This window comes from Diplodia seriata (genome assembly GCF_021436955.1).
Source record: "Diplodia seriata strain FDS-637 chromosome Unknown scaffold_4, whole genome shotgun sequence".
Lineage (NCBI taxonomy): Eukaryota > Fungi > Ascomycota > Dothideomycetes > Botryosphaeriales > Botryosphaeriaceae > Diplodia > Diplodia seriata.
The window spans coordinates 935238-959531 of record NW_027117311.1 but is presented as its reverse complement, the minus strand read 5'-3'; the positions used below and the strand labels follow the sequence as shown (position 1 = coordinate 959531).

Genomic DNA, 24294 nt, shown 5'->3' with positions numbered 1-24294 from the left:
GGGAAGGTATAAGAAAATCAAAAGACAACCTGCCAAACGCGTTTGCTCTCACTCGTTCCAATAGACCTGGCCATCCATTATGCGCCTGGCAGTGCGGAAGACGGTTGCAGTCTCAACTTCATCGCGACTGTTCATCGCTGCAGCAACTTGAATACGTCCGCTGGGGTGGCCGATAGTGATCATATCCGGATCCACCAGCTGCTGGGCAACACGCTGCTGCACGATAGAGCCACTTACCTTAGCAGCTGCAGCAACGCACAGAGCACCCGTCAGTGGAATCGCTCTGTGGGGCTGCTCATCCGAGATGAAGCGAATAACGACATCTACTGCAGAGGCATCCTGCGCCTGGCCCGAGAGGATCTTGTGGCGTGCGGGCGCAGAGACAATGGCGACTTTAGGAGTGACCCTAGAGACTTCCGACGTAGCTTTGGACATGCCCATGGCAACGCCTGCTTGCCGACGGATATCCTCTAGTAACTGCAGCTTATCCGGGAGCTTATTGAAGTCATTGGGTAAGATAGTCCCGTCGACACCAATGTCCTCGGCACGGACGAAAATCCCCGGACCAGCTGCATCGACACAGCTGACATCGATTCCGTTGAAGTTGTCGACGACATTGCCAGTGGGCAGTAGCTTGCCTGTCTTGGAGCCTGATGGGTCGAGGAAATCCAAAGTCACTTTAGCACCAGTGCCCCCAACGCCATCGATTGAGAAGCTGCCCTGGGCCTGAGCCTGCCCATTGGCGACGGGAAAGCTGTTGCTGATGTATTTCTTAGTGTTTGTATTGAAAATGCGGACAGTTGCCGTGCCCTCCCTCTCGTAGTCGACGTTGCCCAATAGCCGCTCGTTGAAGGCGTACGGACCGACGGCGGAGCTCATGTTGCCGCAGTTTCCAGCCAGGTCGACAATGGGCGTTTCAATGCCCAGGCCAACGAAGGTGTAGGTAACATCCGCCTTCGGATCATCGGTTGGGGCTACGAGGCAGATCTTGGACAGGCTAGAAATGCCAGCACCCATGCCGTCGAGCTGCCGACCGTTGGGGTCGGGCGTGCCCATTACCTGAAGAAAGATGGTGCGACGGAGTTCCTCGTCTTTCGGCAGATGCTTTTCCTGGAACATGACTCCTCGCGAGGTGCCACCTCTGTAGTAGGCTGCCGGGGTTGAGCGCTGCCTTGGCGCCGAGGCAGAAGCGGAGAAGCTCCGGCAGGTCATGACGACTCTGCCCGAGCACTTGGCCAACGAAGCGCCGGCTCTTGCAACCCCGGCCATGACGGGTGGGTAGGACGGTGAAGTTGGGACGCACGGTGATGCGGCGGGAAGGAGGGGCGAGTGGGCGGATGTGGTGATCGGCGCTCGGGCGACATCGGGGCGCAGGAGCTCTGAGCTCGGGGCAGGCGTGCCACTCATGGTCGCCGTCAGAACTTTTTGGAACTGCATCATCATCACCTCTTCCATCTGCTGCCCGCACACGAGCTCGCCTCCACCGACCGCCCAATCGCATCCGTCTCTTGTTCTCCCACAATGCTGTCCCGTTCCGTCTTCAGGTCCTCCAGAGCTGTGCACTCCAGGCTATCGGCGCAGGTCGCCTCCGCTTCTCTACGTGCCCAGTCCCCGCTGCTGCGCGCCTCGGTAGCTCCCCCCGCCGCCGTCTCGCCCCTCAGAGTCGCTTCGAGATGGTATTCCGAGTCGGCCGAGCCAAAGAACGAGGAGAAGAATGAGAAGAAGGAGGGCGAAGAGCAGAAGCAGGAGCTGTCCGAGGCCGACAAGCTGAAGGAGCAGGTTGAGGCCAAGAGCAAGGAAGTTGTCGAAATGAAGGTTAGCATCGCATTTGGCTTCCCTGAAGCTCGAGCCTTCATCGGCGGATGCATCGCCCCAGCGCATTGAATAACACGGCTCACTGACACCGCCGTGCTACAGGACAAGTACCTCCGCTCCGTTGCCGACTTCCGCAACCTGCAAGAGCGCACCAAGCGGGAGGTCCAGGCTGCCAAGGACTTTGCCATCCAGCGCTTCGCCCGCGACCTTGTTGAATCTGTCGACAACCTCGACCGCGCCCTGTCCACCGTACCCAAGGACAAGCTCGTCGAGGAGAACAAGGACTTGGTCACTCTGTACGATGGCCTGAACATGACCAACACCGTCATGATCAACACCCTTAAGAGGCACGGCCTCGAGCGCTTCGACCCCAGCACCGAGAGCGAGACGTTCGACCCCAACCTCCACGAGGCTGTCTTCCAGACCCCCATGCCTGATAAAGAAGATGGTACCTGCTTCTTTACCCAGCGTACCGGCTTCCTTCTGAATGGCAGAGTCCTCAGAGTAAGGCCCTTACACCTCGCAAGTTTCTATTGAGCAGTGTCTAACCCATCCCCCTACAGCCCGCTCAGGTTGGCGTTGTCAAGAACGCTTAGAATTTCGCAAACGAAAGGTAGCGCCTGCGCCCGAAACTTGCGACTCAGCTTCGATTTTCGATAGATAGGCAGTGCACCGCTTGCCTGCTCTCAATGTATAATCACGATATGTGAATCATACCACTTTTGTTATCACGTGGGAAAGGGTGGACAAAAAGCCGGCGTTTTTGTCAAATTTCTCACATTCTGCACTTTTTCTTGTATATTCAAACGACGATACTCCTCTCACCTGGGAAGCTCTATGACTGGCTGGTTTTCTATCCACTTCGGTAATGGGCTTCATCTGTACTTGTACGAAAATGATCTGGCGGGTTGGTGTCCATGGGCATTGTGTTGGTAAAAACAGACTTGGAAATGATTGATAGGAAGAGCTCAGACGAAGCAGGGGCATAATGATCAAGGACCTTCTCCGTAATGACAGATCCATTTAAAGGTATTTCCTGACTGGAACAAGTGGCGTTCGGTGTGTTCTTTAACAGTGGCATGCGGGGCTGGTTCGTTGCATGCATGACCATTTGATCTTTTCAATGATACAAGGGTATGCTTCCCCTCTAAGTCATGACCAAAACGCCGTTGATGCAGTATTCGAACCTTGAGATCTCATACAGTCTCAAGGATTCAAGGGTCCGAGAAATTCTCTTGCCAAACTCACACCTCCGTGCTCCACCCGCATCTCCGCAGCGCGTGATTCTCCGTGCATCCTCAACAGGACCGTCATCTCGACGTTGCATCCTGAACCACCCGTTCCAACAAACATCCCCTTACGCCTATTCCCACCTAGACTACCCCTCTAAATCCCTTTTCCCCTGCTCCTCATTTTTGGTCGCAGTTTCCCCGAGTCTTTCACTCATTTTATTTTTCGTTTTCTTCCTCCCTTTCCTCAAGCCTTCTTCTCAACGTAGTAGCCCGGATCGGGCCGCCTGAGCTCGCGCTGCTCGGTGGGCGTTAGCGCGGTTTCGACCTCCTGCACGTCGACCAATTCCTTGACGCGCATGATTTGACCCGCGACCGACTGCGAGACGGGGTGGTAGACGGTGGTCATGCGCTTGCGCAGGCCGAGCGCCGCGAGCACGCCCTGCGTCTTCTGCGGCATGCCGATGCCGCTGCGCATGAGGGTGATGCGGAAATACGCCATTTTCCTCTCGGGTTTTGAGCGTCGGTGTATATGGGAAAAGAGGTGTTCAACGGAGGTCTGCTGGTTGCGGTGTGGGGCGTGCGTGCGGTCGGAGCTTGGCTGGTCGAGTCGCGAGCGATTGGCGTGTCGAGTGGTGCAATCGAAGCTCACGGCAGCTGCTCCTTCACAGAGACAGCGCGTTGGACCGTGGAGGAGGTGGACGCGGGTCGATGCGGATGGTGGTAGGTACGGTTGATGACTGCGCGGGAAATCTTTCTGGCCCAGCTAGCGGGCCGCGCGCGCGCCAAGCCCGACGATCAGCGTGGTCTCAGGGCACTGGGCACCAGTTCCGCCGCATACGGAGGCGCGGGGGAGAAGGACAACGTGAACCATGGTCAGCTCCAAGACACGCCGAAGCCCAATCCTCGAGTAACGCAAAGCGGGAACAAACAACGAACTCTCCGCGCCCCTCCCCCGACGCCCGACCTCGACGCTCGCTCTTTTTGCCTTCCGTAATCCCGCGACTGCACGTCATTCCCGTTTCTGCCTACGCCCGCTTGCGGCCTAAATGCGCTGCCGTCTCCGGCTGATAACCCGACGACCATTACAAGAGTAAAAGCCGGGGGAGGAGAAATAGAGGAGAGAGACTAAAGAGACGGGGATCCCACCCCCAAACTTCGGCGCAACAATGAACGATGCGGCGGACGGGGCCAGCCTGGCAAAGCTGGCCGAGCTGCTGCGGCACCCGGAGGACCTGGACAAGATCGGTAGCCTGAAGGGCGAGTTCACGCGCAAGAAGGCAGCGGTGGATGCGCAGCTACGGCACGGGCTGGAGGAGCAACTAAAGATCACGCAGGCGGGCATGAGCAGCATCAGCGAGGGCCAGCGCACCGTCAACGCCATCAAGGATGAGATGATGACCATCGACAAGTTGTGCGCCGAGGCCCAGCAGATGATCCGCGACTTCCCCCACATCAATCTTGTGGCGCAAACCCACCGCAACTTCGAGGCGGTGCAAAAAATGAAGCAGGACATCGACGGCTTCGAGCAGCAGCTGGGCGAGCTCGAGATGCTGCTGGACGAGGACGAGCAGGATCCGGAGAACCAACCGAACCTTCTGCAGGTCCATTACGGTCTTAGCAAGCTGAGAAACATTAGGGACGCGGCCATGGACCAGATCAAGAACTCGGAGGATGAGACGCTGAGCTTGGAGCTGGTGAATAATTTACAGCTTGACTCGGGGGCAACGTTGCAGGACTACTTCGACCGCCTCGACCGCGTTATCGAGCTGTTCGACGAGCATGTCGGGCTCGCTTGCATGAACTTGATTCCTTTGGTGCAAAGTGGGAACAACGGCATGGTGGTACGGCTGGCGTTGATCATCGAGGAGGAAGAGAAAGTCGACAAGAAGGTCCAAGCACTGCAAGACGCGCAGAGAGAATATAAAGAGCTGGCATCACGATTCAAGTCCATTGCCACCGGACCAAAAGAACTGCGCGGATATAAAGAAAAGTTCCTCAAGGCGATCGAGCTGGCAGCAGGGGCTAAGATTGAGGAGTCGAATGAAGCATTCATGGAGGATCCGGACAGGCTGGAGAAGAGCGTTCGTTGGTACTTCAACGACTTGAACACCGTAAAGCTCGGCATGGTGACCCTGATGCCGCGCAAGTGGAGGGTGTTCAAAACTTATGTCAACATCTACCACAAGTTGATGCACGATTGGCTGGTTGGGCACATCGACGACCCGGACCTCAAGCCCATTGAGATGTTGGCCATCGTGCAGTGGGAGGAGAAGTATTACAAAAAGATGAACAAGCTGGGCGTGCCGGAGGAAGACATTGCGCCGCACTTGCTCGACAATCGTGGCGCGGAGCTGGTGCGCGAGTACCGCCAGCTCATCATCAAGGCCGTCGAAGAATGGATGTCGCGCATGTCGCAGACGGACAAGTCGGAGTTCCTCACGCGGTCGGAGAACTCGCTCGACACAGACATCAACGGCTGCTTCCGCACCAAGACGCTGGGTGACATGTGGTCGATGTTGCGCGAGCAGCTAGCCGTTGCCGGTAATAGCAACCGCCATGACGTGGCCGAGGGTGTCATCGACGCCATGTTCAAGGCCCTCTCCTCGCGGCAGCGCCTCTGGGAAGAGCTGGTCGACATCGAGCTCGACAAGTACGTGCAAGGCGTGGGCGACGTGGACGGGCTGCAGCCGCTGCAGGACTGGCTCGTCGCCATCGCCAACGACCAGATCGCCTGCATCGACGACGGCGAGGACGAGGCGCAGACTGGCGGCTCGTACTTGTCGCGCTTCAGTCGCGATGCGCTGCCGCTCGCGTCGCCGCAGTACTCGGCAGCAGCGGCGCAGCAGATCGACCTGCTGCGCGACGGCTACGTCGACTTGGGCACGCACTGCCTCGGCGTCTTTGTGCGCCTCATCTTCGACGTCGACTTCCGCACCATCCTGCCCGAATTCTTCACGCCGACGTGGTACGGCCAGAAGCGTGTGGGCCAGATAGTGTCGACGTTTCAGGACTATCTTAACGACTACGACGCCGTCCTGCACCCGTCGCTGCGCGACGTGCTCGTCGAGGAGCTCGCCGACGAGTTGCTAGTGCGCTACCTCGCCGCCGTGCGCAACAAGGGCGCCAAGTTCCGCCGCGCCGACCCCTACGTCGACAAGATCCGCGACGACGTCGTCGCCGTCTTCGACTTCTTCGGCCAGTTCGACACCGTCGGGCCCGACATTCGCCAGAAGTGGCGCGTCGTCGAGAAGTTCGTCCAGCTGCTGGACGCCGACAAGCACGCCGTGCCCGAGGTCTTTGCCCAGTTCAAGATGGAGTACTGGGACGTCAACGTCGGCTGGGTCGAGGCCGTCCTGCGCGCCCGCGACGACTCCGACCGCAGCATGATCCGCGAGGTCAAGGCCCGCGCTGGCCAGGTCGAGGTCGAGCGTGGCGTCGAGACCATCATGAGCAAGGTCAAGTAGAAAGAAAGCAAAAAGAAGTCCAGGTGGAAAGCTAGGGCTGTAGGATATAGACCGGATGATGCACGTTTGTAGATCGTGAGGAATAGGGGGTTGCTGGGCGATGTCACTGTTGCCTTTTTGATTAAGCGGAGGCGTTAGTTTCTTTCTTTCCTTTCTTCCGTTTCCGGCTACATCATCTTTCACTTCATGTCGTCATGGTAGATGAGGGTTCGCGGCTGTGCTTTCTCCTGTCTGTTCCTCTGCGAAGGCGCTTTGGGTCTTGTTCTGCATTTTCTCCGGCAGCTTCTTGAAGCAAAAGAAAGGGGGCATAATAATACCCGTTTATTTTTTGACATTTCTGCGAGGAATACAACGTCGGCAAATGCTTATATATTCACTAGATGTTGAGATCTGCGCACTTGCTCTGCCCTGTCATATCTCTTCGCGCAGTAAAGAACTGGTGTCTAACAAAGAATACCATTTCATTTTTCTACTTTCATCTGACACCAGGACCACACCGAATTTCCAAGACTCCCATCACGACCCTCCCTTATCCCCTCGTTATATTCGTTATTAATATATGTGCTATGCCTTGTACAGGGTGTCCAAGAAGCCCTTGGCCAAGTCGACCACGACGCTCTTGTTCGGCAAACTGCCGGCCACGCCGTACAGCGCCGCAGCGTCACCCTTGACGGCGCCTTTGGCGCCCTTACCCTCGGCCAACCGCTTGCGCTCCGCCTCGCGCACGCCCTCGACCACGTCGACGAGGTCGGTGATGAGCTGGTCGGCGGCGGCGACGATGGGCAGGGTGACGGCAACGTGGATGGCGGGCGGGTTCTGCAGGGCGTTGAGGTGCCAGCCGCGGGCCGACATGCCATCGGCGATGTCGTAGATGTCGAGGACGTTGCTTGTGAATGCGACGACCGAGACGAGCGGCTTGCCGATGACCTTGAGGTCAGCCGCCAGGGCCGGGTTGCCGCGCAGCTCACCCTCGATGCGCTTCGCGGCGCCGACGATCTTGTGGCAGGCGCTGACGTAGCCAGACTCGCCCTGCGCCATCAGGCTGGCCCAGCAGCCGGCGATGAGAGCGCCGGGGCGGGAGCCTGCAATGCTAGGCGAAGCGTAGACGCCGCCGGACCAGTCGGGCGAGATGAAATACTGGTAGCTGCGGAGGGCATCGGTGCGGTAGAGAACGGTGCTGTTCCCTTTGGGAGCGAAGCCGTACTTGTGTGTATCACAGGAGATACTGGTCACGCCCTTGAGACGGAAGTCGAAGGCCTCGGTCTCGAATCCGGCCTTCTCAAGGTAGGGGACCAGAAACGAACCGAGACAGCAGTCCACGTGCAGCGGAATGCTCTTGCGTTGAGCAATGCGAGAGAGCCCGGTGATGTCATCAATGATACCATGGGGGAAGTTAGGCGCAGAGCCGACAAGGAGAACGGTGTTAGGGTTGACAAGGCGGGAGACGGCGCGGAGGTCGACCTTGTACGCGGGCGCTTTGCAAGCAACGAGGTGGACCTTGATCTTGAAGTATTCACCAGCTTTGCGGAAAGCAGTGTGGGCAGTTTCGGGGAGGATCCTGTTACTTTGTCAGTTTCTAGTAGCGGCGGGTCGGCGAATGAAAAGGCGTACATCTCCGGTTCCGTAACTCCACGCTCCGCATAGGCCTTGTTCCGCGCACTCAAGCATGCCATCAAGATAGACTCGGTGCCCCCACTTGTCGAGCAGCCAGCGGCGTCCTCAGGGGCATTGAATAGCGAGAGAACCTGCAGAAATTGTCAATAGCCACTCATTCAAACCCCAATCAGCCCTCAAATGATCACCTACCATTGCCACAACCTCGGCCTCCATCTTCCTCACAGCCGGGAACACATCCGGATGGATCGGATTTGAGACAGTAAATTTCCCAAAGGCCTCGGTTTGCAACTTCACCAGCTCGTCGCCGCCATGGTAGACGGCACCGGAGACGCGACCATCCTCCCACCGGGTATGCGCCATGTCACTGAGCTTGGTGAGCTCCTCCCGCACGCGGTCCTCGCCCCAACCCTCCTGCGGCAGGCGCACATGGCGATCGACGCCGGGACCGGTGGGCACCAGCTTCGCCTCGAGCTTGGTGATGGCCTCGGAGACCTGGCTTTTGACCTTGGTACGCACGCCGGGCAGGCGCAGGAAGTAACCGTACAAGATGCGGCGGGTTGCGATGTAGAAGTCGACGGTGGAGCCGATGATGCCTCTGCCCTTGAGCTGGTAGATGGCCTTGCGGGTCCAGCGGAGGAGGAAGAGAAGGAAGACAATGTTGCGGATGCTGTTGTGCAACACGGCGGCGTCAGCACGCATTCTCAAGCTTCAGCAGCGAGCTCTCACGGACATGTCGAGATTCAGGGCCAGCAGCTGGCTGCGCGGGGTGGCGCGCCGCTGGGCCTGGAAGGATTCGCGCAGGCTAACGGGGAGCCTGGACGAGCCCGGCATCTTGGTGATGGCGCAGGGAGTTGGACGCGGAGGGCTGGCGGGGATGCGGACAGTGCATGGTGAGCGGCGGTCATTGTGTATATATGACGGGGATGCCGTCACATGCCGAGAACCGAGAGATTTCCAGGCCCGCCCATCGCCCGCCACCTACTTGCGGAAGCAACGTCGCGAGCTTCGATTATTATTATGCGAGCATCATTTTACCCATAACAGCCAGGAAGCCACAGACAGCTCACTTGCACGCCAGAGCGGGCCCGTATTCACTAGTCTAAGCGATGTATCATTGCCCGCCCTCGCGTTTCCCAAAGAGGAAGTAACGACGCGAACAAGTGGTTGCCGCTTTTGCTCGCATTTCGAGATCCGTCCACCCTTACATCCCGAGACACTATCTCGCCGACATCTCTGGCCCGCTCTCCTCTCGGATCTTCTCTCGTCGTGCCCACCGCCTGAATGCATGGACCAGGAAATGCGCACAGAACACCTGCTCAGTAGTATACAATATGACCGGAATGGACAGCTTGGCCTTGATCTCGGTCGGGAACTCGGTCCACATGGCATAAACCAGCGGGATGCCCAGGCCCGCTGTCTTCGCCGGGCCACAGAAGCAAATGGCAATCGTCTCTGGCTTGTCGAAGCGCCGCACGATGCCTTTTGTGTGGTGCGCCCAAGCCTCGGGGACCCGCGCACAGGCAAAACAGATGATGGTCCAAAAGAGGTAGATGCCAATGTTGAAGAACACGATCAGGACCACGGTTTCGGTCGAGAGGGTCTGGAGCGCTGAAGTTGCGAAGCAGGAGGAAAACGACGACCTGCAGCATCCCTTCAGCAATGGGTCCTGTGCAAGTCCAAGCCAGCGCACTCACCATATCAACAGCAAAAGACAAAACGTCCCGACTTTGTTCAACCGCCACCGCTGCATCGCGCGCATGACGACCTCAGGCCACATCCACCTTATCAGTTGCCCTATCGCTAGCGGCAGATAAACACTCAGCCCGAGCAACTTGAACACGTTCTTGTACATGTCGTTCAGATCGCCGCTCACGTCCTTCCACATGTCAAAGCTCGCGCCCTTCGGCAGCAGCGCCACGGTGAAGGCCGGCGATATGACGGGCCCAAACACATTCCCCAACAGCACCTCGACCAGCGCCGCCGCCTCGTCTCCGTCCGCCGCCCTCGTCATCACCACATTCGACGCAATCGTCGTCGGGATGCACGCCGTCAGCAAGAAGCCGACCAGCACCGTGCGATCAATCTTTCCCGCCGTGTCGCCAGCATCAATCGCCTGCACGAACGCGTACATGGTGACAGGGCAGAGCGCAAACGACGCGCCCTGCACGACGCAGTGCAGCCGCCAGTTGCCCGCGTGCACGAGCAGCTTCTTGCCTGCGATCGACAGCCCCGAGATGAGGAAGATGACGGCCACGGCCCCGTACAGGATGCTGTACTCGGACCGGATCGTGCCGCCGTGCGCGGCGACGTGCGGGAAGAAGTAGGCCAGCACGCACACGACCCCGATGCCGATGATCATCCATTGGCCGACCAGGAACCGGGCTGCCGTCTTGAGGCGTGCGAGGAGTGAGTGTGTCGAGTCGCTGTCGGAAGGACGTTGCTCTCCTGATGGACCTTCGCCGCTGGCCGTCGTTTTCGTCATCGTCATCTTCTCTCGATCCTTCCTAGCTCTTGCCTCCGGGTCTTTTGCCACTCAGGCCCGTAACGCTGTCGTTGATGTAACCTCCCGGCGTGCGCTGCGGGGCATGTTGTCTTGGAGCAAACGCCGGCATTAGTGAGGCGGTGAGGATGTTTGATAAAGGCGAGAAAGAGAGACGATGGATTGCGACATCGGGCATGCAGTCGTCGCTTCGGGGATACGGCTAATCGGCAACACGTCGATAAAGCGTGTGCGGCTGATTCTTCGCCCGTCTCGCGATAGGCCAGCTACCTTTTCTGCCTCTTCCCACTGGCCGATCGCTTCGCGCTCGGTTGAAAGTTTGGCCTCACCGAATGAAAGTGCAATCCAAGGCACTGTTGCTGCTGTCGCCTGGTGAGATTGGTAAGAATCATCCCTTCACGACCAAAAAGACGTTGATCTCCACATAAATGTATTTCTGTATCGTTCCGTTTGTTGCATTTGGATCACTATCGCCCCCATGCTCTCTCTCTCTCTCTCTGCTTTCCATGTCTATGTTTTGCTATTGAATTCAAGTACGTCATGTCTCGTTCCAGTCTCTTTTCATATGTTTTTCTCGACCGCCGCTAGATGATCATTTACTGGTGGAGCTTCTTGCCCTTCGAATACCACCAGTCACACTCCTTCCTGGCCCAAGTGTCGTCGACCACCTGGCTGGTGGCACCGACGCCAGTGCCGCCTGCGAGCTCATCGTTGCCCTCACCAAACACCATCTTCTTCTCCTGCTGGCCCTTCTTGTACGGCAGCCACTCTGGACGATGGGCGGCCCTGCTGCTTTTCAGCGCGTTGGGGTCGCCGTTCTGTGTGATGAAGCTGGTCCAGTACGCATGCACCTCGCCCGCCATCTTCTCATGGAACGGCGTGGTGCGGGCCGCCGTCTCGTACGCCTCGTAGGCCTTCTGATCGCCGTGGTTGGCGCCGTTCTGCACGCTGGCGTTGGCGGCCCAGTGGTACATGAACACAGGAGCGTCCTGGCCGACGCCAGCATGCAGCGCGGTTGCGTGGACCGGGCAGACGTAGGCGTAGTGGGCGTAAGCGGCCTCGGCGCGCTTGTACTGCTTGCCTACCGCAATGGGGCGGGACTCGACGTAAGGAGAGGCTTCGTCCTTGGACGGATCCGGGTAAAGCTTATCCAGCTCGGCGATGTCTTTGTCGGTGAGCTCCGGGTGGAGCACCTTGAAGTAGTCGGGGAACTCGTTGGGGCCGTCGAGAGTAGGGGGCACGTAAGAGGAGGCTTCGTTGGTGGTGAAGCCGGTCAGGATGGGGATCTTGTTCCACTTGCCAGATTCCCAGGCCTCGGTTGGCCGGCGCTTGATGATCTTGCCATCGATGGTGGGCTGGAAGGCCCAGCGAAGTGATGGATTGTACTCGTCGAAGACGTCGAAGGCGGCCTTGAAGACGACCTCGGAGGGCTGCTCGCGCAGGCAGTCAAAGACGGACTCTTCGGGCACGTCGCCGCAGTTGGCGCCCTTGACGTACTTTTCGAACTGATCCTCGTGCAGCCTCTCTGAGGGCTTGTGGACGGCGCGCGCGGTGGTGCCGCCAGACTCCATGATGGCGCGCTGGAAAAAGGGCTCGTCGGTATTCATGATCATGTGGCCGATGGCGTGGGCTCCGGCGCTGAGGCCGAAGACGGTCACGTCTTCAGGATTGCCGCCGAACTGGCCAATGTTCTCCCGGAACCAGTCGAAGAAGAAGTACATGTCGCGGAGACCGAGGTTGAGCAGGCCCTCCTTCTCCGTCAGGGCAGACGGCAGGAACCCGAGGGCGCTGATGCGGTAGTGGAAGCTCACGCCGATGAAGGGCTTCTCAGACCAGCCGATCATCGAAGGCAAGTCCTGCATGGCGGCAAAGCCGCGGTTGAAGGCGCCGCCGTGGACATAGAGAGCAACGGGCAGGCTGGCGGAGCTGTTGACTCCAGCCGGACGGAAAACGTTGACGCTCAAGCAGTCTTCGGCAAAGGGCCTGGGAGGGCCGCGGAAAGTCTTGCCGGGGCACATGGGCCCATATTCAAACGCTTGGTACGTGGTGTTGGCATTCGGGAGAGGCTCCAATGGCCTGAATCTTCTAGGTCCGGTGGGCGGCAGAGAGTAGGGAAAGCCGCGGAACGCCTCTACCGGTTGCGGGTAGTCGCCGTGGAGTGTCTTGCCGACAATCGTGCCTTGGGGGAGAACGACTGCGACCTGCTGGCTCTGGTAGCTTGCCGGGAGATAGCTGCCGACTCTCGTCAAAATTTCGCAGGCTTGACAGGGTGATTGGGAACGTACGGCTCGAGGACTTTCTGCACATCAAGCAGGCCCTGCAGCTGGGCCAGGGCAAGGATAACCGCCGCGGCGAGAACGACGGCTGATACACGCAGGAACACCATCACGACTGCCAAACTCCAGATCCAATTCTCTCTCAACCGACCACGGCACTTGGCGCGTCCATTAAGTAGTGCCCGGCCTCTAAATCTAACCCCGCAGAAGCTGAATCATCTCGGGTCGGATCCACCCGGATAGCGCTCACGTGTCGTGCCGTCGGCAACTCAGTCGTCCATCCGAGCCCGTCCATGCAAGATCACCGCCGCAGTTCCGCCGTCGGATATCATGCCATTTCCGCTGCCAGCGTCTCAGGGCGAAGATAGAACCATGCGCCTCGTGTCGCTCCCCCGCTCGGCCAGCGTCCGTGGGATCCGATCTAATCCCAAGCCAAGGTAGCAAGTCCGGGAACCAAGGATTCGGTATCAGCTGCAGCCCTCTATACACATCGCATTACCATCCATGGATGCTGCCGTCTGGGCGGCACGCTTGGGCTATCAGTCCCCAGCTTATCGCGTGGCGGCCACTGCACTGCCATGGCAATTATATAGCCCGTCTTGAGCTGCCGTGTAACCATACTCCGGTCCAGCAGTCTTTGTGCACCACTCAGTACCAATGGCGGACCTGGAAAACAACACGGCGGCAGAGAAGCCGAGTATGGACAAGACACCGTCCGTCGCCGGCAAATCCATCCTCGAAGGAGAAGTCATCCAGGAACTCGACCAAGGCGAAATCTTCCTACGTGAGAGCGGCTATGATTGGGCTCAGGTCGAGGCCATCCTCAACGACAAGCAGAAGATGAAGGCTCTTACCCGCAAGGTTGATACGTGGTTGCTGCCGCTGCTCATGGGAACCTACGTCCTGCAGTACATCGACAAGTCCACCACCTCGTATGGCGCTGTCTTCGACCTGCTCACCGAGACGAACATGACTGGCGATCAGTACTCATGGACCGCAAGTCTGTTTTACTTCGGTAAGTGATGGAACTGTGGTAGCGTGCGCCCTTGCTGACCGCCGACCAGGATATCTGTTTTGGGAATACCCCGCCAGTTATATTGCGCAGCACTGGCGGACTGGGAAGGCGGTTGCTATCACCGTGTAAGTCAAGCCACAGCAGCCACCATGGTCTTCGCGCTAACGTGTCTGCAGTATTGCATGGGCTACCGTCCTCATGATCACTGCTGCGTGCGAAAGCTTCGGCGGTGTGGCGGTCTGCAGGTTTTTCCTGGGATGCTTCGAGGCACCCATTACCCCTTGCTTCATGTTGATTGTTTCAATGTGGTACTCCAGAGACCAGCAACCCTTCAGGGCTGGTTGCTTCTACTGCTGTAACGGATTGGGATCTGCCGTAAGCCATTGCAACCCGGGAATGGGGGAACCTGCTCATTGCTAACCGCCTTTGTAGCTTGGCGGAATCTTCACCTACGGCATCGGACAAATCGACGGTTTCCCGGTATACAAAGCCATCTTCCTCATCTGCGGTTTCCTCACCTTGATCTGGGGTGGCATTCTGCTGTGGCTCTTGCCTGACAACCCTATGACTGCCAAGCGCTTCACTCTGGAGGAGAAGGCAGCCCTTCTCGGGATCGGTAGAAGGAACCAGACTGTGAGTACTTGTCTGCGGTACGTCATTAATGACATGCGTCTGACCATGTGTAGGGTACGTTGAACCGCACCATCAAGCCGAATCAGATCAAAGAGGCCTTCATGGACGTACAAGTTTGGGTTCTGTTCTGTTTCGTCCTACTCAACGAGCTTATGAACGGCGGTGTTGCCAACGTGAGTGGATCGGAACAAGTCTGTTGGCATGTGTGCGCTTACTGACGTGCTGCACAGTTCGGCAAGCTCATCATCAAAGGTCTTGTCCACGACCCTCTTGAGACGACCGCGCTCGGGATTCCGCAGGGCTTCTTCCAGCTGTTTTTCGTTCTTTCGGGCGGCTTCTTCGCTTCCTACTTCAAGAACTCGAGGACTTTGATCATGGCCATCTACGTGCTTCCCACCATCGCCGGTGCCTCGATACTCTGGAAAATGCCTCGTTCCAACAAGGTCGGCTGCTTGTTCGGCTACTACATTGTACGCACAAGGGAGTTCCTGTCTCACAGACGTTGCAACATGCTGATTGGTCTCTTGATAGGTCGGAGCCTACGTCGCTTCCCTCACAATCGCGCTGCAGATGCCGGCCTCGAACGTGGGTGGCTACACAAAGCGTGTCACTGCCACCGCATTTGTCTTCGTAAGAAACCTGATGGCCGCACACTGTTCGTATAGGGCCGCACTGACACCAGATAGCTCGCGTATTGTATCGGTAACATCGTTGGTCCTCACGCCTTCCTCTCCTCTGAGGCTCCCATCTACCAGACCGGAATCAAGATGATCCTCGCTTGCTCTTGCTGCCAGCTCGGCTTAGCCGTCTTCCTGCGCTTCTGGCTGATCAAGCGCAACAACAAGCGCGATAGGAAGCTCGCCGAGCAGGGTGGCCCGACCACAGGGGAGGATGAGCCTATGATGGATAGGACGGATTTCGAGGTGAGCGACAACTTTTTGTCTCTATGATATTCAACCCACTAACTGTGTTTGGCAGAATCCGGCGTTCCGCTACTCGCTATGAGGAGAGGAGATGTGTTTTATTGTCTTCGCTTTTGATCTAGCGGACAAAAAATACCCGGACCAAAGTCGGGCCTCATGAATGAATGGCATTGATTTCAGATTGTTAATATATTTTGCTTGGTTCACTGTTACTCCGGGCTTTTGTCCGTTGCCCGTTTCTTGTCCGGGATGCATGATTATCTTGGCGTAGTGCTTACTACTTGTGACGCAGCAGATGCACCCTCCTTGGAAACCTCCGATAGGTCCGCGGTATTCTATGTTTTGCACCCGCAGGAGACACTATACCCTTTGTGGTGTTTAGAAGCAAATATCCGGAATCGAATGTGAGATCCCAAGACGGTAGGAAATAGGAATGCATACGATTCGGTCATTGTGAAGCCCATTTGGTCGGACAACTTCGTGTAAGTCCGTGAACGTAGCTGACGAAGCGCGTCAATTCTTGTCCGGAGCGGAGAAGCCTCCATGTTCGAGTAGTACGGAGCTCCGCCCTGGGTAATCAGTTTTAGTGCATCCCTCATTGAACCACGCTTTTCTTATCTCCGCCCTACTACTCCGGATTTGAGGTAGAATTAGGCAGAACACTCACACCGGAGCGTGTAATTTTGCCAATCAAATCGCACGATTCTACCACGACAAGGCCAAACTACGGAGGCGGTGAACACTGGTAGACGAAGGGATGGAGTTATAAATGTGACTGAGAAGACAACTATGGCCGCTACACGCTTCACAAAGGTCCATCCTACATTGTTTTCCACGCTTGGCCCAGACTCCAGCAGAAAGGTTCGAAAATGGTCAAGGTCTTCTTGTGCGAAATCCCAATGCTCGCTTTTCCGCAATTTCTTTTAGACTAATATACTTTGTAGTCTTGGAGCCACGGGGCACATTGGCGGCGAGGTCCTGGATGCAACCCTTAATCAGTTTCCTGATATCGAGGTCACTGCGCTCGTCCGGACCGAAGACAAAGGCGCTCGGCTGAGGAAGCGCTACCGCAACGTCAAGACCGTCATTGGTGACCTTGACAGCTTGGATGTCATCGAACAAGCGTCCAAGGATGTGAGCATTGTGATTAGTACGTCACCGTCCACGTACTTCATTTTCTCCTAACGCACCCACATCAACAAATCTTTCACTTCCCTATACCGCTTCTGTAAAACATCGCCAACCGCTCACCATTCTCACGCAACAGACACCGCTCCCGACGTCACCCACGAGCCGACCACCCACGCCATCGCGCGCGGTCTCGCCACCGCCACCACTCACCAGCCCACCTACCTCATCCACACCTCGGGCGCCGCAATAACCTGGACCCTCCCCGCCAACGGCACAGCCACCGATTCCCCAATCTGGACCGACCTGGACTCCGCCCGCCTCCACTCGGCGCCCCCCACCGCCCTCCACGTCACCGAGGACGGCGCCGTCCGCGCAGCGGCAACGGCAGCGGCAGCCAGCCCCCCTCTTGGCGGCGTCAACGTCGCCATCGTCAGCCCGACGGTCGTGTACGGGCTGTCGCGCAGCAGCGAGGACCACGCGGTCCCGGTGACGCTGCCGACGATGGTGGCGGCCATGGAGAGGCTCGGGGGCGGGAGTGGGTTCGCGATTGGCGAGGGGAAGAATAGGCTGGGGTGGGTGCATGTGCAGGATTTGGCGCAGATCTATGTCGGGTTGGTGCGGGATGCATTGGAGGGGCTGAAAGGGCATGTTGATGAGGTTGTTGGAGGGAGTGGAGAGGGGAAGGGGGAGAAGGGAAAGAGCGAGCCGAGTATGTGGGGCCCCGAGGCGTATTACTTCGCTGCGGATGAGGAGATGAGCTGGAGGGAGTGGATGGAATTGTTGGCGCCGGAGGTGGGGAGGCACGTTGGCGGCGGTGGTGACGGTGGTAGGGAAGGGATCAGGGAGGCTGAGTTCGAGCAGGTAGTCAAGGCCATAGCGGGCGATGGTGAGCCGACGACGTATGACGAGTTGCAGGCGGTTTTGTTTGGCACGGAAATGCGGTGCAGGAGCGACAGGGCAAGGAAGCTGCTGGGGTGGGTGCCGAGGGGTAAGGGAGGGGTGAAGGCCGTGGTCGAGGAGACAGTGGATGCGCTGTTTGCGGCGAGGCACTAGGCAGTGATTCTGTGGTGACGATGTTCGTAGCTAACCCAGTCTGGGGCCTCAACTCTATCGAAACCCTTGACTGGACCACTACTTCCGAATCTTACTATATTGTTCTGTTCCAACAGGAAAATGACCCTGCCTCTGGCATTCCAATCGATACCATTTACAGTATGCTTCTGGGAGTTTTTGCAAGTTGGGTGTTCTATCACGTTAATATCTATATACCCCTAGAAACCAGCAGCAACGGCTCGGGACACGTCAGTGACAAAAGAAATTGCCTACCCGCATCTGCCTTTGAAGAAAAAAAAAATCTCTCACCGGTTAGGTAGTTGAATACAAGATCCGGACGTAAATGTACGTTTTAAATGCATATATTTATATCCGGATATTGTATTCAACTACCTGTCAATTTGATAATGCAGTGTTTGTGTAGGGTAAACGCGGGGGTGCAATTTATTTTGTCACTCACCATGGGGAGACCAATCTCTTAGACGGAGAATCCAAACTTATGGCGCCGATCAGACCTTATCGCCCGTATTCTTTCCTTGGATCAATCCGGGGGCGCTTGCGCAGGACTGGGGCGTCGATTTTAAAGCGTGATGATGATGGCCATGAGGATGAACACAGGTCTGATGCAATGTCTCCGCGGGCTCAACTTTTCGTTGTTGTATTGAGGTACTTACTTCAAGCTTTTGCGTAGTTTCGCTCCAGTGCCGTCAGAGATCACATAAACATAACTGTCAGTTCGGCAAGATTAAACTTTTTGAAACTATTTCCATTTGAATCGTCCCTGCTCTTGGCGAGACACGAAGTGATCTGTATAAAAAGTACAATGCCATTTGAGGACGGTGAAAAAGCGGACGTCCCGGCTTTGCCAATAACCTTAATGCATGCCACACCCAATTGCATTTTCTGATGATGCAAGAACAAAACCATGTGAGAACCCCAAAATCGAAAGACGCCATGCTTGCAGAGTATCCCGTACGTCCCAAGGTAGGTATCCATAACCCCAATCATTCTATAAGCCATAATGCACAAAGAGAAAGGAAACGTATCACGTTCTTTGTCGGAATCATGCGTGGTGCATCAGCTCGACAGGCGGGCGAGAGGTGTGGGCGAGGATGGGGCGCTCGACATCCTCCATGGGCGTCATGTCGCCGGGGCTGACAGTGGTGTCCTCGACGGCGATTGCGGGGAGATCGGGGCTGTCGCCATGGTCGTCCGGGTGGTAGACAATGACGCCGCTGCCGCTGCGCTGCCGCCGTGTCGCGTCGGCCATGGGGCTAATGGGGCTCTTGGTCGCGTCCATTTCCGAGTCGACGGGGCTCTGGGGCAGGGCATCGGCGCGGGCGTGCAGCTTGGCCAAGGCGGCGGCCAGATCCTCGGCGTGCACCTCCTTGTTGGGCGGGTCCTCGTTGCGCACCTCCCACCCATGCGGCGGCGACGGCGGCGGCGAGATGAAGAACAGCTTGTCGCTCTTGGGCAGCGGCAGGTGCTGGTCGGTGGGGTTCAGCGGCGTGTGGGTGCCAAAGTAGACGCGCACACGGTCACCCATGATGGTCTCGCCGTCCAGCTTCTGCTTGATCGTCAAGGCGGCGGGGATGTCGAAGAACGAGACGACGATGCGGCGGAAGGAGCGCAGCGGCGCCCAGGTGTGTACCGAGGCATGCGAGTTGATCAGATTGCGCAGGGTGTCGAGGTTCGCGGGGTGGAAGATGGAGGCATCTTGCAGGTTCTGGGAGTCGGGCGTTAGTGGGCGCTTGGGGCAGGCGAGGCGGTGAGAAGCAGAACTTACGGTGATGAGGAGGGTGTTGGAGGGCGGCGAGGGGGTGATGAGCGGCGGCAGGTCGGAGAGGTCGATGGAGAAGTTGGGCGAGCGGCGGCCGCGGGAGTTGGAGAAAGAGCTGCCGGTGGAGGAAGCGCGAGAGCGCGGAGGCGACAGTTGTTCGGACATGGTTGATAGTGGCGGTGGTGTGGTGTTGTCCGGGAGGGAGGGTGTGGCGAGGGGCGCTTGGTGTGGATGTAGGTGTAGATGTGGAAAGCGCGATCGGAGTGCTGGTGGACTGCAGTGGAGAGTGGCAGCGAGCAGCGGGTTTAATAGCTTGGAGAGAGAGCGTTATCGATGCGACTGGCTGGTGGCTGAGCTCTGCGGAGGAGGCGGCTAAGCGCGCAAGCCAAGCCCCGATCCGCAGATTCGAGGCCCGGGCGGCCGAACAACACAGCCCCCAGACGCGCCGCTTGGCCGCATCACTCCCGCTGCCCTCGCGCAAGCAGGCGCGGCAAACAATCAAATTTTCTCCGCGCCCTCCGCTCTTGGCTCCGCTCTAGACGGGTGCGCGCGTGCCGTGATGCGCCTCGCTGCGTCTGATGAGAGAGCCGTGCTGCCCACTGCGCCCCCCCAGCAGCGCCTTGCCGCTAGCCAGCAGCACGCCCCGGGCCTACGCAACATTGCTCAGCGTCGCACTCCAGGTCCAACAAACGCGCAAGCGAACAGGCCAACTGTCCCCGCAGCGGGCCCGCAACAGCGAAAGGGGCGCGTAGGAGCAGGCACGGCACGGATACGATGCGCGCGATCTGTCGATAAGCTGTGCTGTCTATGTACAGACGCCCAATGGTGTGCCGGCCAAGTGCAGTGTCCCCCACGCCAATCCTTGCGGCATTATTTGCAGGCCTAAGCCTTGACCTTGACCACCACCTTGCCAAAGTGCCCGCCCGAGAAGAGGTACTGCAGCGCCTCGTTGGCCTCGCCAAACGCGAACTCCCTGTCAATCACCGGCCGGATCTCGTGCTTGCGGTAGAAGTCGCACATCTCGTCGAAGCGCTCGCGCGGCCCGTTGAGGATGCCCTTGAGCGTCACGTTGCGCCGGAGCGCCAGCACGTTCACGTTGGTCCTGTCGCCCGCCTCATCCTCCTTGCCCGAGAGATACCCAATCGAATTGATCAGGCCGCCGAATGCGATGGCGTCGAACGACTTGCGTAGCGTGCGTGCACCGCCCGTCTCGAAGATGATGTCGGCGCCTTCGTCGTGCGTGACCTTCATGACCTCGTCCTGCCACTCGGGCGTGCTGCGGTAGTTGATCAAGTGGTCTGCGCCAAGCTTCTGCGCCTTCTCAAGCTTGTCATCCGACGAGGATGTCACGATCACTACAACGGATCAGCATTTACAGATTGCCGAATGCCGTCTCCAGCGGGCAGTGCCTCTACGAAACGTCGACTTACCCGTTGCGCCACTCGCCTTTGCAATTTGCAGCCCGCTGATTGACACGCCCCCCGTTCCCTGGAGCAACACGACCTCCCCTCTGCCACCAGCTTGGCCGAGCGGCCTCATGCCGTTGATGGCCATCCAAGCAGTGACGGCAGCAATCGGCAAGCATGACGCCTCCTGGTCCGTCATGTACTCAGGCACCTTGACCAGGCCGTAGCTCGGGAAGACGCGATGGGTCTGCAGGACGCCATCGAGCGGCAAGCCGAGGCCGGACGCCATGTCCTTTGCCTTGACCTGGCCCTTCTGGTGCGTTTGGTTGAAGATGGAAGCGACGCGGTCGCCGACCTTCCACGGCACCGTGGCGGCACCCTCGCCCACGGCCGTCACGACACCGCACATGTCGGCGCACAGGACCAGAGGCTTGGGCTGGCCATGCTCGACGGACTTGTGGTGGTTGTACAGCCCCATGGCGACTGCGATGCGAAACAGGGATCAGCACTCAATTCGCAGGACCTGCCCAAAGGGGGAATTCAGACCTTCTGTGTCGCGGTAGTTCAGCGACACAGCCCGGATCTCGACCAGCACCTCGTCTTTTCCAGCCGACGGCATGGGAGCCGTGCCCTGGTACACCTTGTCCAAGCCATTCTGCAGAGTCAACCACTGCTTAACCTGGGTCTCGGCCATGATGCTGATTGGGTATTGAGTCGGCTCGTGAAAGTGGGAAAGAGGTTAGGAGACCAGCCGCAGCATGGAAGAAGTAGAAGCATCATTGTTATTGCCGGCAGTTGTGGGGTTCCCCAAGGCCATTATTACAAAGCAAGTGGCCAGTCGGACCGGATGAAGAGCCCGATAGAGCAATACTTATCGAAGTGCTGGGCAGCCGGTGTCCCTGCCCTTCAAATTCTTCGTTACGTGAAGCCCATCATGATTGCGGAATGAAAGAGACCCGGAAGCTTATCCGCGGGGAGCACGACTCGGTCCCGATGTCGATTACCCGTCGCTCGACGTCACTTTGCCATGGCTGGCCTGATTAGCTGATTAGATAGTGGGGGATCCTCGGGTCACCAGCCACCCACCACCGCCAAGTCTGCTCAGCCACGTTTCACGGGTCTGGATCTGTGCGGCACTGTGGCTGGTGTGCCACAATGCATCTCGGCCGCTCCGGGTCTCGTAATAATTGCTTCGCCATGCAGCCAGCAAAAGAAAGTAGATTTGTTGAGGAGGCTTCAGCTCGGGTGGGTGGCTTGAGTCATCTCAGCGAATCTAAGCACGAATATCGGCGTGTCGGCGTGGTTGCCTATGTAGCCGTTTCGGGGGCGTCTTTGAGCACTAAGAAGTGAATAGTGAAGAGACCAACTATGATGAAGACAGCGGCATTCCGACCCAAAGCAAGGCACGGATTTAGAAAGTTTTCAAGAGCAAACGAAATCGTAGGTTGGTGGCCAATTCCTCGAAGGACGCTGCGAAATGTGGTACCTTTGCTTGTACTATACATACATACATACAAGACCTGGAAAGAATGACTGAGCTGGCGACGGAGGTAAATCCGTAGCAGCTGGATAGCGACACTTCTTCGCCCTCCAAACTGGTCCCGGTCCCCTTGACAGGCAAAAGGATCAAAGAGGCGAACACCCTGCCCTGCGGCTCTGCATGCAGGTGTGCCTGGCGGCAGAGGGTCCGTGCGCGTCGCCCGCGCGGAAGCTTGTGACGACCCGAAGTGACACTCGACGGCCATTCTTCCAACGCCCGCGGGGAGACGCGACACCGAAACCCCAACCTCCGCGCCCGCACTGCGCCTCGCTCACGCCCGCCCGGCCCAACAGCTTCCTCCTAGCTGCGCCTTCGCTCAATCCGCAACACCGCCTGCGCCGAGCTTCCCGACACCAACGAACGCAGCCACCTCCTTCACGCGTCCGCCGAGACGCCTCCCGCCGCAACAATGGATTACGACATGCTAGGCATGGATGCCGTCGACGGCATCCAGGTCAAGATCCGCGAGGTGAGACGCAACCCGCGCCCGCCGTCTGCCTGCATGCACTGACAAGTTTCCTGCAACTAGGCCGACGACGTCGCCATCGACTTCGTGCTTAAGAACGTCGACCTTGCCTTCGCCAACTCGCTGCGCCGCGTCATGTTAGCCGAGATCCCGACCATGGCCATCGATCTGGTCGAGGTGGAGAAGAACACGTCGGTGCTGGCCGACGAGTTCATCTGCCACCGCCTGGGTCTGATCCCGCTCAACAGCCGTGGCTGCGAGGATGTCGCCTACACGCGCGACTGCGACTGCGAGCAGTACTGCGAGAACTGCAGCGTGACGCTGACTCTTAATGCCCGCTGCACCGGCGACGAGGTCATGACCGTTTACGCCCGCGACCTGCTGGTCTCGGCTGCCCGCGCCAACGAGTGGGTCGGCGCACCCGTTATCAAGGACCCCCAAGGCCACGGCGCCATCATCGCTAAGCTGCGTAAGGGCCAGGAGCTGAAGATGCGCTGCATTGCGAAGAAGGGCATCGCCAAGGAACATGCCAAGTGGGCGCCCACGGCCGCCATCGGCTTCGAGTACGACCCGCACAACAAGCTCCGCCACATCGACTACTGGTTCGAAGACGACCCAGCCAAGGAATGGTGAGTCGACGGAGCTCCAGCTGTTTAGCAAGCAGCAAGCAGCGCTGCATCTGAATAAAGGCTAACAACCCGCGCAGGCCCGTTTCCGAGAACGCAAACTTCGAAGGCGATCCGCCGCAGGAGGGTGAGCCTTTCAACTATGACGCCCAACCCGAACAGTACTACTTCAACCTCGAGACCGTCGGTGGCCTTGAGCCCGACACCATTATGCTTCAGGGCGTCAAGGTCCTCCAGCAGAAACTGGCTGAGGTCATCGGCGAGCTGAGCGGCGGCGGCGACCGCGGCATGGGTGGTATGGACGGTGTTGCCTACGGCGGCCCCCGCAGCCCCGACATGAACGGCGGCGCTGGCACCGCCTACGGCGGCATGGACCAGGGCTACACGACGCCCTACGCTGGCGCTGGTGGCAACGCAAGCGTCTGGGGCGGTGCTGCGACGCCCTTCGGTGCCCAGCCGTACGGTGGTGGCTACTGAGCAGTAAAGAACCGTCCGTTGGCGGGATTGACATCATCTCTCAAGCAAAAGCACAAGGGGAAGAATGAAAAGGGAAGAAGGAACGGCCAACCCTACGACTCGGCCGAAGAGAATAATATCTCGGCTACGGCCGGCGCGGGTATTTGGGTCGGCCCTTGCGCGATTATGAAGGAATGGGAAGAACACACTGCGCGACAGAAAGACGGCGCAGGAACTGGCGTAATGTACGACCGAGAGCGGGATACCACGGAAGGGGCTCAAAAAGAAAATCTACTAGAGATGCATGGGTAGGATGAAGCAATTCGGAAACTCAAAAATCAAAAGAAAAGGATGCCGAGAT

The 24294-nt window shown here is 58.1% G+C and overlaps 11 protein-coding genes across 11 annotated transcripts; 5 read left to right on the top strand and 6 right to left on the bottom strand.

Moving 5' to 3' along the window:
• Positions 1-48: 48 nt before the first annotated feature.
• SLS55_004140 (uncharacterized protein) lies at positions 49-1269 on the bottom strand (the record flags this gene model as incomplete). Its single annotated transcript, XM_066775601.1, has 1 exon — positions 49-1269. One exon carries the CDS (start codon positions 1267-1269, stop codon positions 49-51), a length of 1221 nt encoding a protein of 406 aa, XP_066633482.1.
• A 252-nt stretch (positions 1270-1521) lies between these two features.
• Positions 1522-2411, top strand: mge1 (GrpE, mitochondrial; the record flags this gene model as incomplete). Its single annotated transcript, XM_066775600.1, has 3 exons — positions 1522-1815; positions 1918-2319; positions 2379-2411. 3 exons carry the CDS (start codon positions 1522-1524, stop codon positions 2409-2411), a joined length of 729 nt encoding a protein of 242 aa, XP_066633481.1.
• Positions 2412-3291: 880 nt separating this feature from the next.
• MRPL33 (mitochondrial 54S ribosomal protein uL30m) lies at positions 3292-3546 on the bottom strand (the record flags this gene model as incomplete). The annotated part of the gene is made up of 1 exon (XM_066775599.1): positions 3292-3546. One exon carries the CDS (start codon positions 3544-3546, stop codon positions 3292-3294), a length of 255 nt encoding a protein of 84 aa, XP_066633480.1.
• A 667-nt stretch (positions 3547-4213) lies between these two features.
• Positions 4214-6511, top strand: SEC6 (SNARE-binding exocyst subunit S6; the record flags this gene model as incomplete). Its single annotated transcript, XM_066775598.1, has 1 exon — positions 4214-6511. The coding sequence occupies one exon, from the start codon at positions 4214-4216 to the stop codon at positions 6509-6511; it is 2298 nt and encodes a 765-aa protein (XP_066633479.1).
• Positions 6512-7075: 564 nt separating this feature from the next.
• On the bottom strand, positions 7076-10616 carry DPL1 (Dihydrosphingosine phosphate lyase; the record flags this gene model as incomplete). Its single annotated transcript, XM_066775597.1, has 5 exons — positions 7076-8069; positions 8123-8256; positions 8318-8795; positions 9457-9736; positions 9947-10616. The coding sequence occupies 5 exons, from the start codon at positions 10614-10616 to the stop codon at positions 7076-7078; spliced, it is 2556 nt and encodes an 851-aa protein (XP_066633478.1).
• Positions 10617-11224: 608 nt separating this feature from the next.
• On the bottom strand, positions 11225-13014 carry SLS55_004135 (uncharacterized protein; the record flags this gene model as incomplete). Its single annotated transcript, XM_066775596.1, has 2 exons — positions 11225-12860; positions 12914-13014. The coding sequence occupies 2 exons, from the start codon at positions 13012-13014 to the stop codon at positions 11225-11227; spliced, it is 1737 nt and encodes a 578-aa protein (XP_066633477.1).
• A 547-nt stretch (positions 13015-13561) lies between these two features.
• SLS55_004134 (uncharacterized protein) lies at positions 13562-15502 on the top strand (the record flags this gene model as incomplete). Its single annotated transcript, XM_066775595.1, has 8 exons — positions 13562-13919; positions 13969-14044; positions 14096-14294; positions 14352-14552; positions 14606-14725; positions 14783-15022; positions 15084-15182; positions 15239-15502. The coding sequence occupies 8 exons, from the start codon at positions 13562-13564 to the stop codon at positions 15500-15502; spliced, it is 1557 nt and encodes a 518-aa protein (XP_066633476.1).
• Positions 15503-16344: 842 nt separating this feature from the next.
• Positions 16345-16660, top strand: SLS55_004133 (uncharacterized protein; the record flags this gene model as incomplete). Its single annotated transcript, XM_066775594.1, has 2 exons — positions 16345-16361; positions 16420-16660. The coding sequence occupies 2 exons, from the start codon at positions 16345-16347 to the stop codon at positions 16658-16660; spliced, it is 258 nt and encodes an 85-aa protein (XP_066633475.1).
• A 2062-nt stretch (positions 16661-18722) lies between these two features.
• On the bottom strand, positions 18723-19604 carry SLS55_004132 (uncharacterized protein; the record flags this gene model as incomplete). The annotated part of the gene is made up of 2 exons (XM_066775593.1): positions 18723-19385; positions 19446-19604. 2 exons carry the CDS (start codon positions 19602-19604, stop codon positions 18723-18725), a joined length of 822 nt encoding a protein of 273 aa, XP_066633474.1.
• Positions 19605-20321: 717 nt separating this feature from the next.
• On the bottom strand, positions 20322-21539 carry SLS55_004131 (uncharacterized protein; the record flags this gene model as incomplete). Its single annotated transcript, XM_066775592.1, has 3 exons — positions 20322-20794; positions 20870-21328; positions 21392-21539. The coding sequence occupies 3 exons, from the start codon at positions 21537-21539 to the stop codon at positions 20322-20324; spliced, it is 1080 nt and encodes a 359-aa protein (XP_066633473.1).
• Positions 21540-22794: 1255 nt separating this feature from the next.
• Positions 22795-23954, top strand: rpb3 (RNA polymerase II subunit 3; the record flags this gene model as incomplete). The annotated part of the gene is made up of 3 exons (XM_066775591.1): positions 22795-22854; positions 22915-23480; positions 23558-23954. The coding sequence occupies 3 exons, from the start codon at positions 22795-22797 to the stop codon at positions 23952-23954; spliced, it is 1023 nt and encodes a 340-aa protein (XP_066633472.1).
• Positions 23955-24294: the final 340 nt, after the last annotated feature.